Genomic DNA, 13,577 nt, shown 5'->3' on the forward strand with positions numbered 1-13,577 from the left:
TAGGACTTAATGCCAGAATCAATTTCATTTGCATGGTTTGGCTTTTCTAGTTTTATTGTTGGATCATTTTCCTGATTTAATATTAACTTTAAACAGAAAGAAAAAAAAAAAACTTAGTTTAGCTTTTTTTCCACATTTAGGCAATGTTATTCTTTATATTTGGTGCAAAAAATGAGATCTAGTACCTTCTATTCCTGTGGTAACAAAACCGTAACTGAGTTAAGTTGCCATTAAAAAATGTACTTCTGGTTTATACTCCTCTGTGTTCTTTTACTTATCAACTGATGTATTCAAAGTGAAGATGGATGATGTTCTTCATTTAAAGGCATAACTATAATGCCCAGTCTTTATTTGATGAGGTTTACCTCAGACACTACTGTGCCAGCAGTGTTAGAAGGTCAGATCTTGTAATAAATATTTTGCTGTCTGTCTTCAGTGAGTGAATTGTGAAGCTTTGATCTTGTATGGTTAAAATTTGAAGCCTTCAACTTAGATATTAATTGACATGGTGTCTTTATTTACCTTATGGGTAAGGAAGTATTTAAGGCCATCCTTAATGCACAGAAGCAATGTCCTAACACCAGTGATGCTCAGCTTCATGCATGCTAAATGTCTAGTGTATTATACATTTTCAGGCTGTGATCATTCTGTCTGTGGTTCATTTTCAACCAACCATGCAAGGATCACATCTGTAACCTTGAAAAGGTGATGACAGAGTTGCAGGTCATCATCAAGACTTACGCTCTCTAGTAATGCTGCAGCTGCTGTGTGGGATGCTGGTCTCCAGAGAGAAGTCTGCAAAGGGTTACTCAGATTGTGCAGCAGCTTTTTTTCCTCACCAGTGTCTATTATAAATTGAAAAAATTCTGTCTCTTTCTATGTAATTGTGTGCTTCAGGACTGTATTTCTTCGTGGTAGTTCTTCCTATGTTGATTATTTTTCTGTTTTAGAAAATAAGGAGGGAATGAGCAGCAGAAGTATGTGGCATTTGTTGGGAAAGCTTGTGTTTGCATAAGACGAAGTCCTGAATACTGTGTGATATCTTTTGAGGTAGACAAATTGTCAGTGTACACCTGTAATTTCCAACAAAAGCCAGAATTCCCACTTGCCTCTGATTATCAGGGTTCTTTAAAGCAGAAATGTTTTCTCTAAGTACTTCAAGCTCTGAGAAAGTTATTGCTTCTGATATAATGCAGAAATAATTGACAAAGCTATGGGAGAGTTTGTGACAGGCAGAAGCAGTAGAAATGAAAGCAAGAGAGAATGTTGTGCTTCCTTAAAGCAACTGCTGGAATTTCCTATAGAGCAACTGAGTAATCTACCCTAACAAGAATGATTCCTTTTTTTCATGTAATTGAAGCTGTTACTGCCTTATTGTGATATTTTTCATACAAATGAAGTGATTTCCCCCTCCACTTCGGCAGGAATGACAATTGGACTCCTTCGGGATAGCCACTTAATAAACTAGTGTCTAGTTTGAGACACCAGCTGCTGGATCTAGCAGATTTAGATCACTAAGCATGAAAATTTCTATATCCAGTTGCATGCAGCTGCACTCTAGACTGAAAAAAGTCAATTATTTTCATTAACTTTGCTAAAATCTCTTTCATATAACATGCCTCATGCTTCAAAGTATACAATTAAATATCTTTATAAAGTCAGCATCAACTAGAATGAGTTGCAAAGTGGTGATAGAATAGGGATAAACCAGCAGTAGTATAAGGCTGAGGTTTCCTGATTTACTGTAGTCTTCTGGTGTGACATCAGCAAGTCATCTCAGCTTCTGGCTATGTCCGTGCTCATTGCTGCATTGGAGATAGCCAAGCCAATCCTGAACACACTGGTAAGCTTGTGTGCAGCAGAGTGCAATGTTTGCACACCCTGCCTCTCATGTGCTTTGTGAACACTGCAGGAGAATGCTTTCCTTTAGAACCAGGTTAGGGATTCAGTGCTGTGCACAGAGGATGCACTTACAGAGAAGTTAGTGATCTAAATAAGCTCTGTACTTAGAGAGCATCAGTGTTATGAGCTGCCTGGTATTAATGGTAATAATATTTAAAAATTAGAGAGCTTCAGGAAGATTTAAGAGTTTAAAAAATCCTTTAATTTCTACATTTGTAAGATCTTTTCCTGTATTTCTGATTTAGCTGTAGTGAAAATGGCTTCTACATTTAAAGTCATACAAATATAACACATCTGAAAACTTTCTTCATACGCTTTGCAACTTCAGCAATTTGCATATTTTCCGGACTGTCATTGTATTGTGATAAACAGGGATTATCATACATTTTCAGATAATGTTTTCTTAACAATTCAACTTCTATTTGTAACTCTTCCATTTATTTTAATTACTAGCACAGTGTGCAACATTTATTAGTCAGCAGAGTCTTTTTAAGTTAAAATACTAAATTAGCTAACCCCATTAACACAGAATACTCCAAACAAGCAGTAATAGGAGAGGTAGTTACTGTGCAAATTGTATTATACATGCGGGTGCTCTAGGGCACAGTTAAGCATGATTACCCTCTTTTGATCCAGTATTCCTCTGCTTCTTCCAGCTAATTTCCAGTGGAAATTTACAAAGTAGTGCCTTCATTTTTCCATCTTAATTTTTCTAATGAAGTTCTGGTACTTTATAACACTGGGGATGCAGATAATAAGTCTGTGCATAATTAAGAAGTTCCAGAATTTACTGCAGAAGAGAGCTTTTATTTCCTGCAGGAACTAGACTATGTTTTTCTTTGTCACTTTACATTATTGCAGACAGAAGTTAAACAAAAAAGCCAGAGGATACTTAGATTTACTGATGTTAGGATAAAAGTGATTGATAGTTGATTAAAAAGTATGCAGTTAGTATATTGCTGTTTACAATACGTTTAATAATGCACCCAAAATAAGTTTCTTATGGCAAGATACTGCACTAAAGGTAATCTGACTAGATATCTTAAACAAAATATTCTGTCTTTATTTTTGTTAATAACATTTTGATTTTAATATGCACTCATTATGAACTAAATAATGGCTGTATTGCTGCAGTTGTTTTGCCATGGAAAACCATTGTATTTCTTCCTTTGTTCCCTCAGTGATAAGACAGACATTGTTGGATTTGATGATGAAATTACTTCAGGTATAACACAAAATTTGAAAGCTCAAAATTAATTTCATGTTTTATTTAAAGAAAATAAAATATAAAAGAGTGACAGCTTTCTGATAGAGAAGTATAGTTTGTTTGAAGCTAATTGTTCATTGTTACCTTCAAAGTAAGGTAAAACTGGTTTATTTGAATTAAATCAACACAATAAGGAATTGAATTTCTACTGTCTAGAACCACAATTTGACACCATTGTTGTGCATCTAAAGTTAAGATTTTGGTAGCATTTTTACTACTAAATTACAAAACTGTACAGTGCATACAAATATTATGAAAGTTTGAAAAACCACATAAGCAGAATATTCATTCTAGTTCAGGGGTTTTAATATTTCTTGTTGTGTCCTGGTAGTGCAGCATGTATGGCAGTCTGTCAGATCTACTGCCAGTTCTTTCTCAGAAGCCTGGGTAAAGTCTGAAGCATTTCTGGTATCAGGATTACCTGTTTGTCCTGTTAAATGGCCAGGATTTTGCCTCTTAGGCAGGTCCAGAGAACATGCTGAAGGGCTACTCTGCTTTTTGCCAGCGTTTAAATTCAAGAACAGGTTAATGCCTCTGAACTGTGTCCTGTTGGTATCATACAGCATCAGGATGGTGCCACCCATCAGTAAATGATGGACCTGACAAATCCTCCTTCCTGTTTGTGCTGCTGCTCTCTCATCTTACATTGTCAGAGATAGAGCCCAGTACCTACTGCTGCTTCTATCATCTTGATCAATCCAATTGGGAAGTCTTCAGTGTCTAAAATGCTTCTTACATCTCCTGTAAAAATAGTGAGAGATAGTACAGTAAAAGAGACAGAATGGACGAAAGAAATGGTAGACGAGGCATGCCTGAGGAAAGATCTTGAGGGCATAAAAATGTGGGGAAAAGAAGGATTAGAAAGGTGAAATTAATCATAATGAATAGTAGCAGGGGGTGCAGGGTAGGATGAGTGATGGGAGAGATATTTGTTAACAGCAAATATCTAGAGTATCTTTCAAAATTCAAACACACGCCATTAGCAGCTGTCAGCTCCAGGATTGGCTACTATGTTGAGGCTTCTAGATCTTTTTTATGCTTATTAGGTTCAACATAGTGTGGTCTTGGCAACCATGCAGCTGGCCTTCATTACCAGTGACTCTGCCAGCTTCGGTCTGGTGATCCCTCAGGTTATCTGTGTGTAATACTGCTGTTTGTAGAACCCGAGGCAGTTTCCCATTTTTAGTTCCATTTCTTTCCCCCTGTCTTGAATGTATTCTTTGGCATATCTCTCATTCAGGCTTTTGTCATGGGTGAAATGAAATAATTTTTCAGTTCTAAATTTATTTCTTGTTCAGCTCCCATTAAATCATCAACTTTTGGAAAGACAGCTTATGCTGTGTTTCATGGCATAATATAACACCAGTATGGAATTTAATTCTTTGATCCTGCTGCTACTATCTCTGTCATATTTACTGAAAACCTTTCAGGATTTCTGAATTTACATTTAAATCACAAGGAAAGGCTGAAACACAGATGTAAGAATCCTGAGAGTGAGCTTTTTGAGGAAAATATTATTGAGGTCTAAATTTGTGGGCGTCATACAATTGTCTGGATTTAATTTTCTTCTCCTTCCATCACTCTCTTCTGTCACATTCAGAGCACATAATGTCATTAATTTGGGGAAAAGCTGTGTCAGGTGTATATACAGAGCTACAGAACACAATACCATTACTGAAGTGTTTTGCAGTGCTGTTGCTTTTTACTATTATTATTGGTTGTGGGGGTGTAATGACTTTTGTATGACTCCCATTAATTTGGTTACCCTACTTAACACAAAAAGTTGTTTTAATGTTCTTTTTAATTACTTATTCGCATAGAATAATGAGAATTCTTAGTTGCTTTAAACAGACAGTGAATTTGTAAGCATATGATCCTTTCTTGTAGTTAGATTGTTAGCACTATAATGATCTACCCACCTGGCTCTGACAGCAGAACTATAGACAGGATTAAAAAAAGAACATTTCTACTTCAGGCTACTTTATACCATTATACCCTACTATATTTTAGTTATTTCAATTTTAGTATTTTTTATTGTTCAATGTTCTTCATTGGAATTTCATAGTTGATTTAATTTTTCTTTTACTCAGCCATAGACATACATTCCACGCTGTATGGCACATGCTTCACTTAATGGTCTTAGAGGGGATAATGCACAAGATCACATTTATGCTAAACTACACATACAACATGCTATTAGTTGTGTCTGAAAGTGCTACAGTGTGTGTATACTTCTGTTTGGAATCGTGGTAGAACATAGATTTCTGTGACCATTTTTTTGCCACAAAGACAAAGATTGAATGATCCACAGTAAAATCAAAACCTCTATGTAGGAAATTGTATAGGGAAAACTATAATAATTTACTTTATCTTTTAATTTTCTCAATTTTTTTCCCATTTTGTGTATAAATTTTACAGATATAGCATTCATGTTAAATTGTGAATACAATGGCTCAACTACATTCTATGCATACATGGGCAAATCCCTAAATGGCTAGCCTTGTCTTCTCAGCTATCCAATCCCCTGAGAAAGCCAATTTTCTTTCATGTCTGAACAAAAGAAAAATGTACTATTAAAATGCAATTCAGAAGTGATAAAAACTGCAAGTGGAGCAGCCACCTCACAGTACCTTCAATGTATTCTCTGGGACACTGGGGCCCCATTAATTTTTGTGTGTGTGTGATGTCCATCCCATGTGCAAATTAGCATTACAAGTACCATAATCTGTCTTATGTGAGAGTGTGCTTTCCCTTGAGTATACACATGCTACTATAGCTTTGTATAATTTAAAAGTCTGCTAACTCAGTGTTTTTCTTTCACTAACTTTACATACTAACTTCATGGATTAAATTGATATAGCTGGCAAGATTCTAAACCTGTTTCTTTTTACAAAGTGGAAAGAAAGAAATGTGATTTAAGTGAACAAACACTTAAACAGTCACTGATGGATCAGTTAGTCCAAATAAATAATTTCCTGAGTCTATATCAGCTGAGAGACGAAAGGTATTTTAATCCCTATTTTATCAAAAACTTATTTGACTGTCTAAGTCTTATAGGGATTCTGGATTTTGAAAAGCTTTCAACTAGGAAAAGGTTTTACTTAACTATACCTGTTGTCATGGCAGTTGAAGTGATGTATTAAACTTCTGAAGCATATACTTCTAATTTTACTGTATAATATTTTTCCTGCGCTTGTAGAATAAAGAATGCATGTTGCTTTTTCAGAATACCAGCAATTATAACTTAATGCACAAAGTTTTACTTTTTATTAAAATGTACTTTTTTGCACTTGTGACTCTCTTGCAAACTGAAATAGGTGGAGCTAAGACATCTTTGCAGGGTCATTTGCAGATCCTATACATACAAGAGTTTTTTCACCTTCCTCCGTACCGTTTGCTGTGGAATCTACCCAGAAAATCTGCAGTTGTCCTTAAGAGTTAGGGACATCCATCTGAAAAACTGTTCCATGACGAATGCAGGTAGCTGGAACTTCATTGTTCCATGGCACTATGTAAGCAGGGAGTCTGCCATCAGTATGCAAAGGTGGGGGAATCAGATTCCAAAAGATTGCTAATTGGGACAGCATTATAACTTGATAATGAAGTACACAGTTTGTGAATTCAGAAGAAATAATTGCTTTGTGGTCTGCCAATACGTGAAATCAACAGTATAATCAACTTGTATAAGCTTCTATTCTGCTAAATGACAATACTGTTCATTTAGCTTTGATTAACAGATATCAAATCATGCATATCTAGTTTAAGGTGCAAGTGAACTAAGTTACATGTTTGTACAGAAAGTCTGCATTTTATCCCAATGAGAGGCTGTATCACTTTGCTAAATTTAATTTGGAAGCAGCTATAGGAGAAACTGCAGTAATCCTCTCACAATAAAGTGTTCACAAATCGTGTAGATGATGCCCTCACTGATAAGCTTTGGTGGTGTTCTTGGCAGTCTTGGGGTAGTGGTAGGACCTGAGGATCTTAAAAGTCTTTTTCCAAACTAGTTGATTCTGTGATTCTAATATCAATGGGGAACATTAAGAACGTAGTTGAAAGTAGCAGAAACATATGTTCACGTCACCACCTGTAGCGCTGGTATCTATGATTTACATCATAGTGTTGCATCTAGAGTACAGCATAATTGATTTTAAAATATTCTTGATTTTCAGATTTCTGCCATTTTCTTCGTATAACAATGATAAGAAATATGACCCATTGATACATAGTTCAGGCAAATATGGCCATGAAGCATACGGAACTAAACACTTCCGTGAAGAAAATCCTAAGAAGTGGGTTGCAGACAAGGTAAGTCACTGCAAAAATTAAACTATAGCTTACTTTTTTAGATTGTTATCATATTAGAACTCTGTGAATTTGAGCCTCATCCAGAGATCATGGAATCCAATGGGAATTTTTCTAGCGTGTTATAAAATTACACAGGGCTGATGCGATTAGATTTTGGCTTCCCTCGACTTTTTCTGGTAAGTATGATTTCAGGAATTTCAGCACCTGCCTGATAACCTTTTAAAAGCCTGGCTGAATACAGTGTTGGTTATGTAAGTTTTGCAAAGTTTTGTTCTATCTGTGTTGCCTTTTCTGAGAGATTTTTCTCTCCCTGTAAGCAAGATTGCATATTTACTCTTGCATATTAGGATAAACCTTCAGAAAATTATGGCAAAACCTGATTAATAACAACAAAAAAACAACTTGCATTCTTTGTAAAATTATAAAAAATACTGAATAGCCATTTTTTATTGTAAGATATTCTCATAAAATTGCCTGCTTTGTCAGGAGCATCTCATATATTTCTGGTGTTGTAATGTTATGAGAGGTAATTTCCTCAGAACATGTTCTAACATGTGTTTGTGTAATGTTTGTGTTACTTCTACTTGTACTGGGTATCATAATCTCATTAAAATTTCTCAGTACAAAAAAGATAATGGAGTTGGTTGAGAGTGAACCACAGAGCCACAAAGAAAATTAAGTGACTGGAGGCTCTTTTGTACGAAGAAAGGCTGAGAGAGATGGAACTCTTCAGCTTGGAGGAGTCCAGTGGGAGGTCTTACTAGTGTGTGTAAACACCTGATAGGAGGGAATGAAGCAGAGGGAGCCAGACTCCTCTCAGACTCAGTAGTGTCCAGTAACAGGACAAGAGACAGTAGACGCAAACTGAAATGCATGAAATTCTACCTTATTTTTACTGTGAGCGTGACAGAGCCTGGCAAAGGTTGGCCAAGGAGGTTGTGGAGTCTCCATCCTTGGAGGTATTTGTTTTGAATACCACTCGATATGGTCCTCGAAATGTGCTCTAGCTGAGTAGTGGGGGTTGGGCTAAATAATTTCAAAAGATCACTTCCAACCTATATAATTCTGGAATTGTGTAAACTGTGATTACTTATTCCCCTGAAAGTACCTTAACCTGTGGAAACAACAAGTTCCAATGAATCTTATTTTGAGAAGTAATATTTCTTAGAAGAATTCTTTATAAAAACTTTAAAAATCATCTCAGAGTAAAATATGGGTATTTTAACATATATTAATGAAATCTCATTGCAAATAAAGGCCCAGAGATCAAAATTCAAACAGAAAGATGTGACTTTGTCTTTCAAAAGCAATGAGTGGAGGATATGTTTGACTGGGCATCCACAGCAGAAATATGACATATAAAAATGATCTAAAAGTCTTACTGGTGGTATTGATTTTGTCCTGTAAAGACTCTTACTTTGCCACTTCTTGATCAGGCTCAGATGATAATATCAAACAATGTAAATATATTCATATTGAATATCATATATATAATATCATATAAAATATGAGCTCAGCTGAAACAGCTAAGCTCACTTCGCATTAACTCAACATGACATACAGCCTTCCAACCCAATTCTAAATCAATATGACCCTTTCATTAGGAGCTACTTACCCAAAGACAGAGAAAAGAGCAAAGATCTGGTTTTGGCCTACCTGCTGTTTAATGGTCATTATTATCAGAAAAAAGCCCCACCCCAAAACTAAAAAAATCCCAACACCTCCCCAAAAGCCGAAACAAAACCAAATCTGAACCTCTTCACTACATTTTAATGGGAAAAGGTCCTATGTGCAGGTGGGAGGTCATACTTCCATTACTGTCAAATTTGAAAGAAGTCTCTGTCACTCTTATTTCTCAGCTGTGTTCAAACTTTGTATATATGAGTGCTATGAACAAAATTATCTTGTTCTAATGAATCAAAAAGCTAAAGGGCATGTATCAAAATATTACCCCACAAAATTTTTGTTTAACACTTTGTCTGCTAAACACAGCCCTCCTTTGAAATCCCCATGAGGTGAAATTTTTGTGGATGAAACTTCTATTACGACCTGAAAAGCTGACAACCGTGCTGTAACATATATTCAGCTTCTGACAGTATTATACTAGAGAAGTTTCTCTTATCGCTGCTGGTAAGACAAACTACTGTGTAAGTTTTTCAAATGAGTCACTTCAGTTTTCAGTGGATCAGTGACACTCTGAACTGCTATGAGCTGGCGATTTTTAAACCACATAAAAACCTTACCCTGTGTATGTTCATGAGCATGTTCTAATTGTATTTTCCTGAGGTTTTAATGTGTTTATAAGTATGCATTTTAATTCAAGTCACAAAAAGATTAGTATGTAAATTATATAATTACTTTAGAAACAAAATGAACAACAAAGCAAAATATTGCCTTGTTATATTTCTTCTGGAAAATGAGAGAGTATTAGCATAGACTTCCTCTAAACATTATAATTACAATATCTATGTAAGGAAAAGTTAATAGTTCTTCTTTTCATCTAGTTATAATCTGAAAAATTTTATCTCATTCACTTTACATTTCAAAAAAGTTTGAGTGAAGGGAAAAACTCTTGTATTCTAATTCTTCATTAAAAATAAACAAGAAATAGAAATTTTATACTTCTGAAGGGTGCCTGCAAGGGTGCTGGAGAAGGACTCTTCATCAGGGACTGTAGCGATAGGACAGAGGGAAATGAGTTTAAACTCAAACAGGGGAGATATAGGTTAGATATAACAAAGAAATTCTTCCCTGTGAGGGTGCTGAGGCACTGGCACAGGTTGTCCAGAGAAGCTGTGACTGCCCCATCCCTGGCAGTGTTCAAGACCAGGTTGGATGGTGGCTTGGAGCAACCTGTTCTAGTAGAAGGTGTCCTTGATGTGGCAGGGGGTTGGAACTGGTTGTGCTTTAAGGTCCTTTCCAACCCAAACCTTTCTATGATTCTGTGTGAAACTGAACCTAGTTAGTTTACCCAGTTGTAAATCAGTACAAAAATAAAAATAGTTGCATGTTTAAATGTTAATATTGTATGCCTAAATGCAATGGAATGCCTTTGATAGAATATATGGTAGAAGTATCAATATAAAAAAATTACCAATCACTATGAATTTAATCTACAACAATAGGTTCCAATGTAGCTGGACAGTCAAGAGATCAAGTGAGCTAAATATAATCTCTGAGCTGTCAAAACACTCACATATGTTCATATTTACTGAGGCAGAAATTATAGCTTACATCCTTTAACCGGTATTGGAATTAGTTTGCATATGCATTTAAAAAAAATTACTTTAATGGCAGCATTTAATGTTTTCTTGTTTGCAAAATTCAGGAAGTGACATTTTAAGGTGTTCCTTCCTGGCAGATTCTTTCCTCTGATGCCTTATTATAGGTACATTACAGTACAACTGCATTACTGTTTCATTATTTGCACAGGCATTTTGGCCCTAAACAGAATTTTATTATCTAAAAAGCATAAAAATACCCAGTACTGCAAAGAATTAATTTAGAGAACCTAAGCATTTTGCACAGAACATAAAGTTGACCTTTACCGTCTACAGCATTTGGAATAGAGTGGGATGTGGAACACATCATAGATTTAATGTGGCACAACACTGTCTGCAGAAACTTGGGTGGGACTGTGACTGCCTGCTCATTGCACCCGATGAATCTGCTGTCACCAGCATCCTGATAATAATGAACATTCAGCTTAATGACCGTGATTATGATTATCATAATTGATGTGCAAGTGCAGTGTGTGGGAATCATTACAGCTGAACTGTACAGCAGAGAAACATGCTTTAGTTATGGATAATTTTACTTTTATGCATTGATTGGGATAAAATATGCTTTTCGAGTTCAACAGGCTGGCTTGCTATAATTTTAGGAAGATTTCTACATGTAGGAATTGATGGTTATAAGTTTCCTGCAAAATAGTCATTCTAGCTGTTTGTTTGGAATTGTTTCATTCCATTAATAATGGGAAATAATTAAAAAATTAGACATTGTTGAGAGGAAATCACTTATAGGCTACTGCCAGTGTTAATCAAATATTAAGTTCAAATATTTCTGATTGTAATGGCCTCGGAAGGCCTTGCAAGGAAAAATAGTCCTTGTAATTCCCCACCAAAACAACTCTTTTTTTGGTGCAGCTGTAGAAATGGTGCTGTAGTCAACACTACTGGCGTTTTCCCACTGTATCGTGTAGCCATTAGAGCAGGAAATAGTTGATCCTTACATAAATTATATCACTTCCATCTTTGTCACCAGAGGCAGATAATTACAGACCAGCTTAATAAGTGAGTGATCTCTGGGTAACAAAATTGGCTTAAAATCACTTTTTCAAATTCTAGTTTTGATTTATTTTTTATTTTTAGTACATGGCATAATGTACTCTTGAGAAGGAAATGTATTAAAAAGGCAGGAGAATGTCACATCCAAGAGTGGGAACACCAGACATTACCTCTCATTCAGAGGACTAGAATGAACTGTCTCTCACAATAAGATGCCCCCATTCAGTCTGCCAGGAAAGCAAATCTCAGTTTCAGCTTTTGACAGTTGACATGATGATCCTTCCAGATTCCTTCCTGAATTACTGTGTTATATTTACAGAAATACATTTTGTTATGAAGATCACTTTCAGAGCTCCCATTGGAAAACTTCTTAAGCTGTAGATTGTTTCCAGAGAAACAATCCTTAAGGTCACCACTGCTGGGCTGCCTTTGGAAATTGCTACTCTAGATATATGTAATGTAAGTAATTATTAACTACCAGCAGTATTTCAGTTTGTTTTCTTAAGTGTAGAAGGAAGATAAACACTGTGAAGCAAATTAAAACATACAAAGTGTATCCCTGGCTACTGTTTAACTAAATGCTGAAAAGAATCTGTGGATAACTGGAAGGCTGAAAGGAAAGGCTGAAAAATACTTTTTGTGAAGGTTACTGATGAGTTACAGTGTCTGATTTTGAAGGAATACTACAAAGTAGTGACTGAGAAGAGTCAAGCCATTCAGTTATTTGCATAAGAAAAGATACTGCCACCCCTTCTCTGATTAAATCCATTCCTAGTGGTTATTTGTAAGGGTTTGTAGGCAACTAGTTGAATGCTTTCTAAAACCTGATTTTCAGTTCTCAACGGGAAAATGCAGTCCCTTGATGATGATCCAAGGCTTTGAAGAATAAATTGATTTGAAAGAGAAAATTATATGGTACTTATTATACTGTCTAACTAGCAATCCTGCGTCATTTGTCTGCTGGATGATAAATGTCTTGCTTTGACTACCTTCCTCATTTCATAATGTAACTTGTATGGTAGTGGCATAAAAGAAAATCTTGCTTTTTAGTAAGAGCTAACTTCAACCAATATTTCCGTGAGGGAGATATATGTATGCTTTAACTTTCTATATAACTCCCATTGTACACATTACTTAAACATTTTAAAGTCTCTTGTTTAATCAGAAATACTTCAGGAATAGAGTATCTTAACCAATTCCTTTAACACTTGCTCAGAGTACAGTACAGTAACTTGTAGCAGAGCTTTTACTGCAAAAAATAATCAGCTGAGCTGGAAGTGGTAGAGTCTGAAGTTACATCTATAGTTTTTAGGTGTTCACTTTTTGGTTATGACTTTGTTTGTTGGAAACGAAAATTCTCACACTAAATTGGGAAGTGGTTGGCCATTTGATGACAGTTTTGGATAGATTGTTCATCATTCTTGGAATTAAGGTTATATATCTGCCAAACATAATGTATTTCAATTGGATTTAATTTGCAACAATATTGAATTAAAAAGGCTATATTTTGATGTCACTTAAAAATCTTTATGGAACATATCTGCAAAAGCAAGCCACTTATTATTTGATAGTACACATCTAGACCTTTTTTATTCTGGTTAACTGGAGTTGAAATGAAAGCACTTATCATTAGCAACTGAATACCCTGCTCTTTTGAAGTATAACTTGTTAGGTATGAGAATCTCAAACTTGGGGGGGGGGAAAGATAAAAGGAAAAAGAGAAACAATAAAAACTTAGCATATTAACAGACTTTGTACACTAACGTGAAGCTGCTTGATTGAGCAATGTAGTGTCAACCATGTCTTTCTTC

The 13,577-nt window shown here is 35.5% G+C and overlaps 1 protein-coding gene across 1 annotated transcript in view; it reads left to right on the top strand.

Annotated features, from left to right (window-relative positions):
* Window positions 1-13,577, top strand: part of SPATA17 (spermatogenesis associated 17) — a 79,612-nt gene that overhangs the window by 54,865 nt on the left and 11,170 nt on the right. The window contains 1 exon segment of the mRNA XM_005151888.3: window positions 7,342-7,477. Coding sequence (XP_005151945.2) covers window positions 7,342-7,477 — 136 coding nt within the window.

The sequence above is a fragment of the Melopsittacus undulatus genome, chromosome 3 (genome assembly GCF_012275295.1).
Source record: "Melopsittacus undulatus isolate bMelUnd1 chromosome 3, bMelUnd1.mat.Z, whole genome shotgun sequence".
Lineage (NCBI taxonomy): Eukaryota > Metazoa > Chordata > Aves > Psittaciformes > Psittaculidae > Melopsittacus > Melopsittacus undulatus.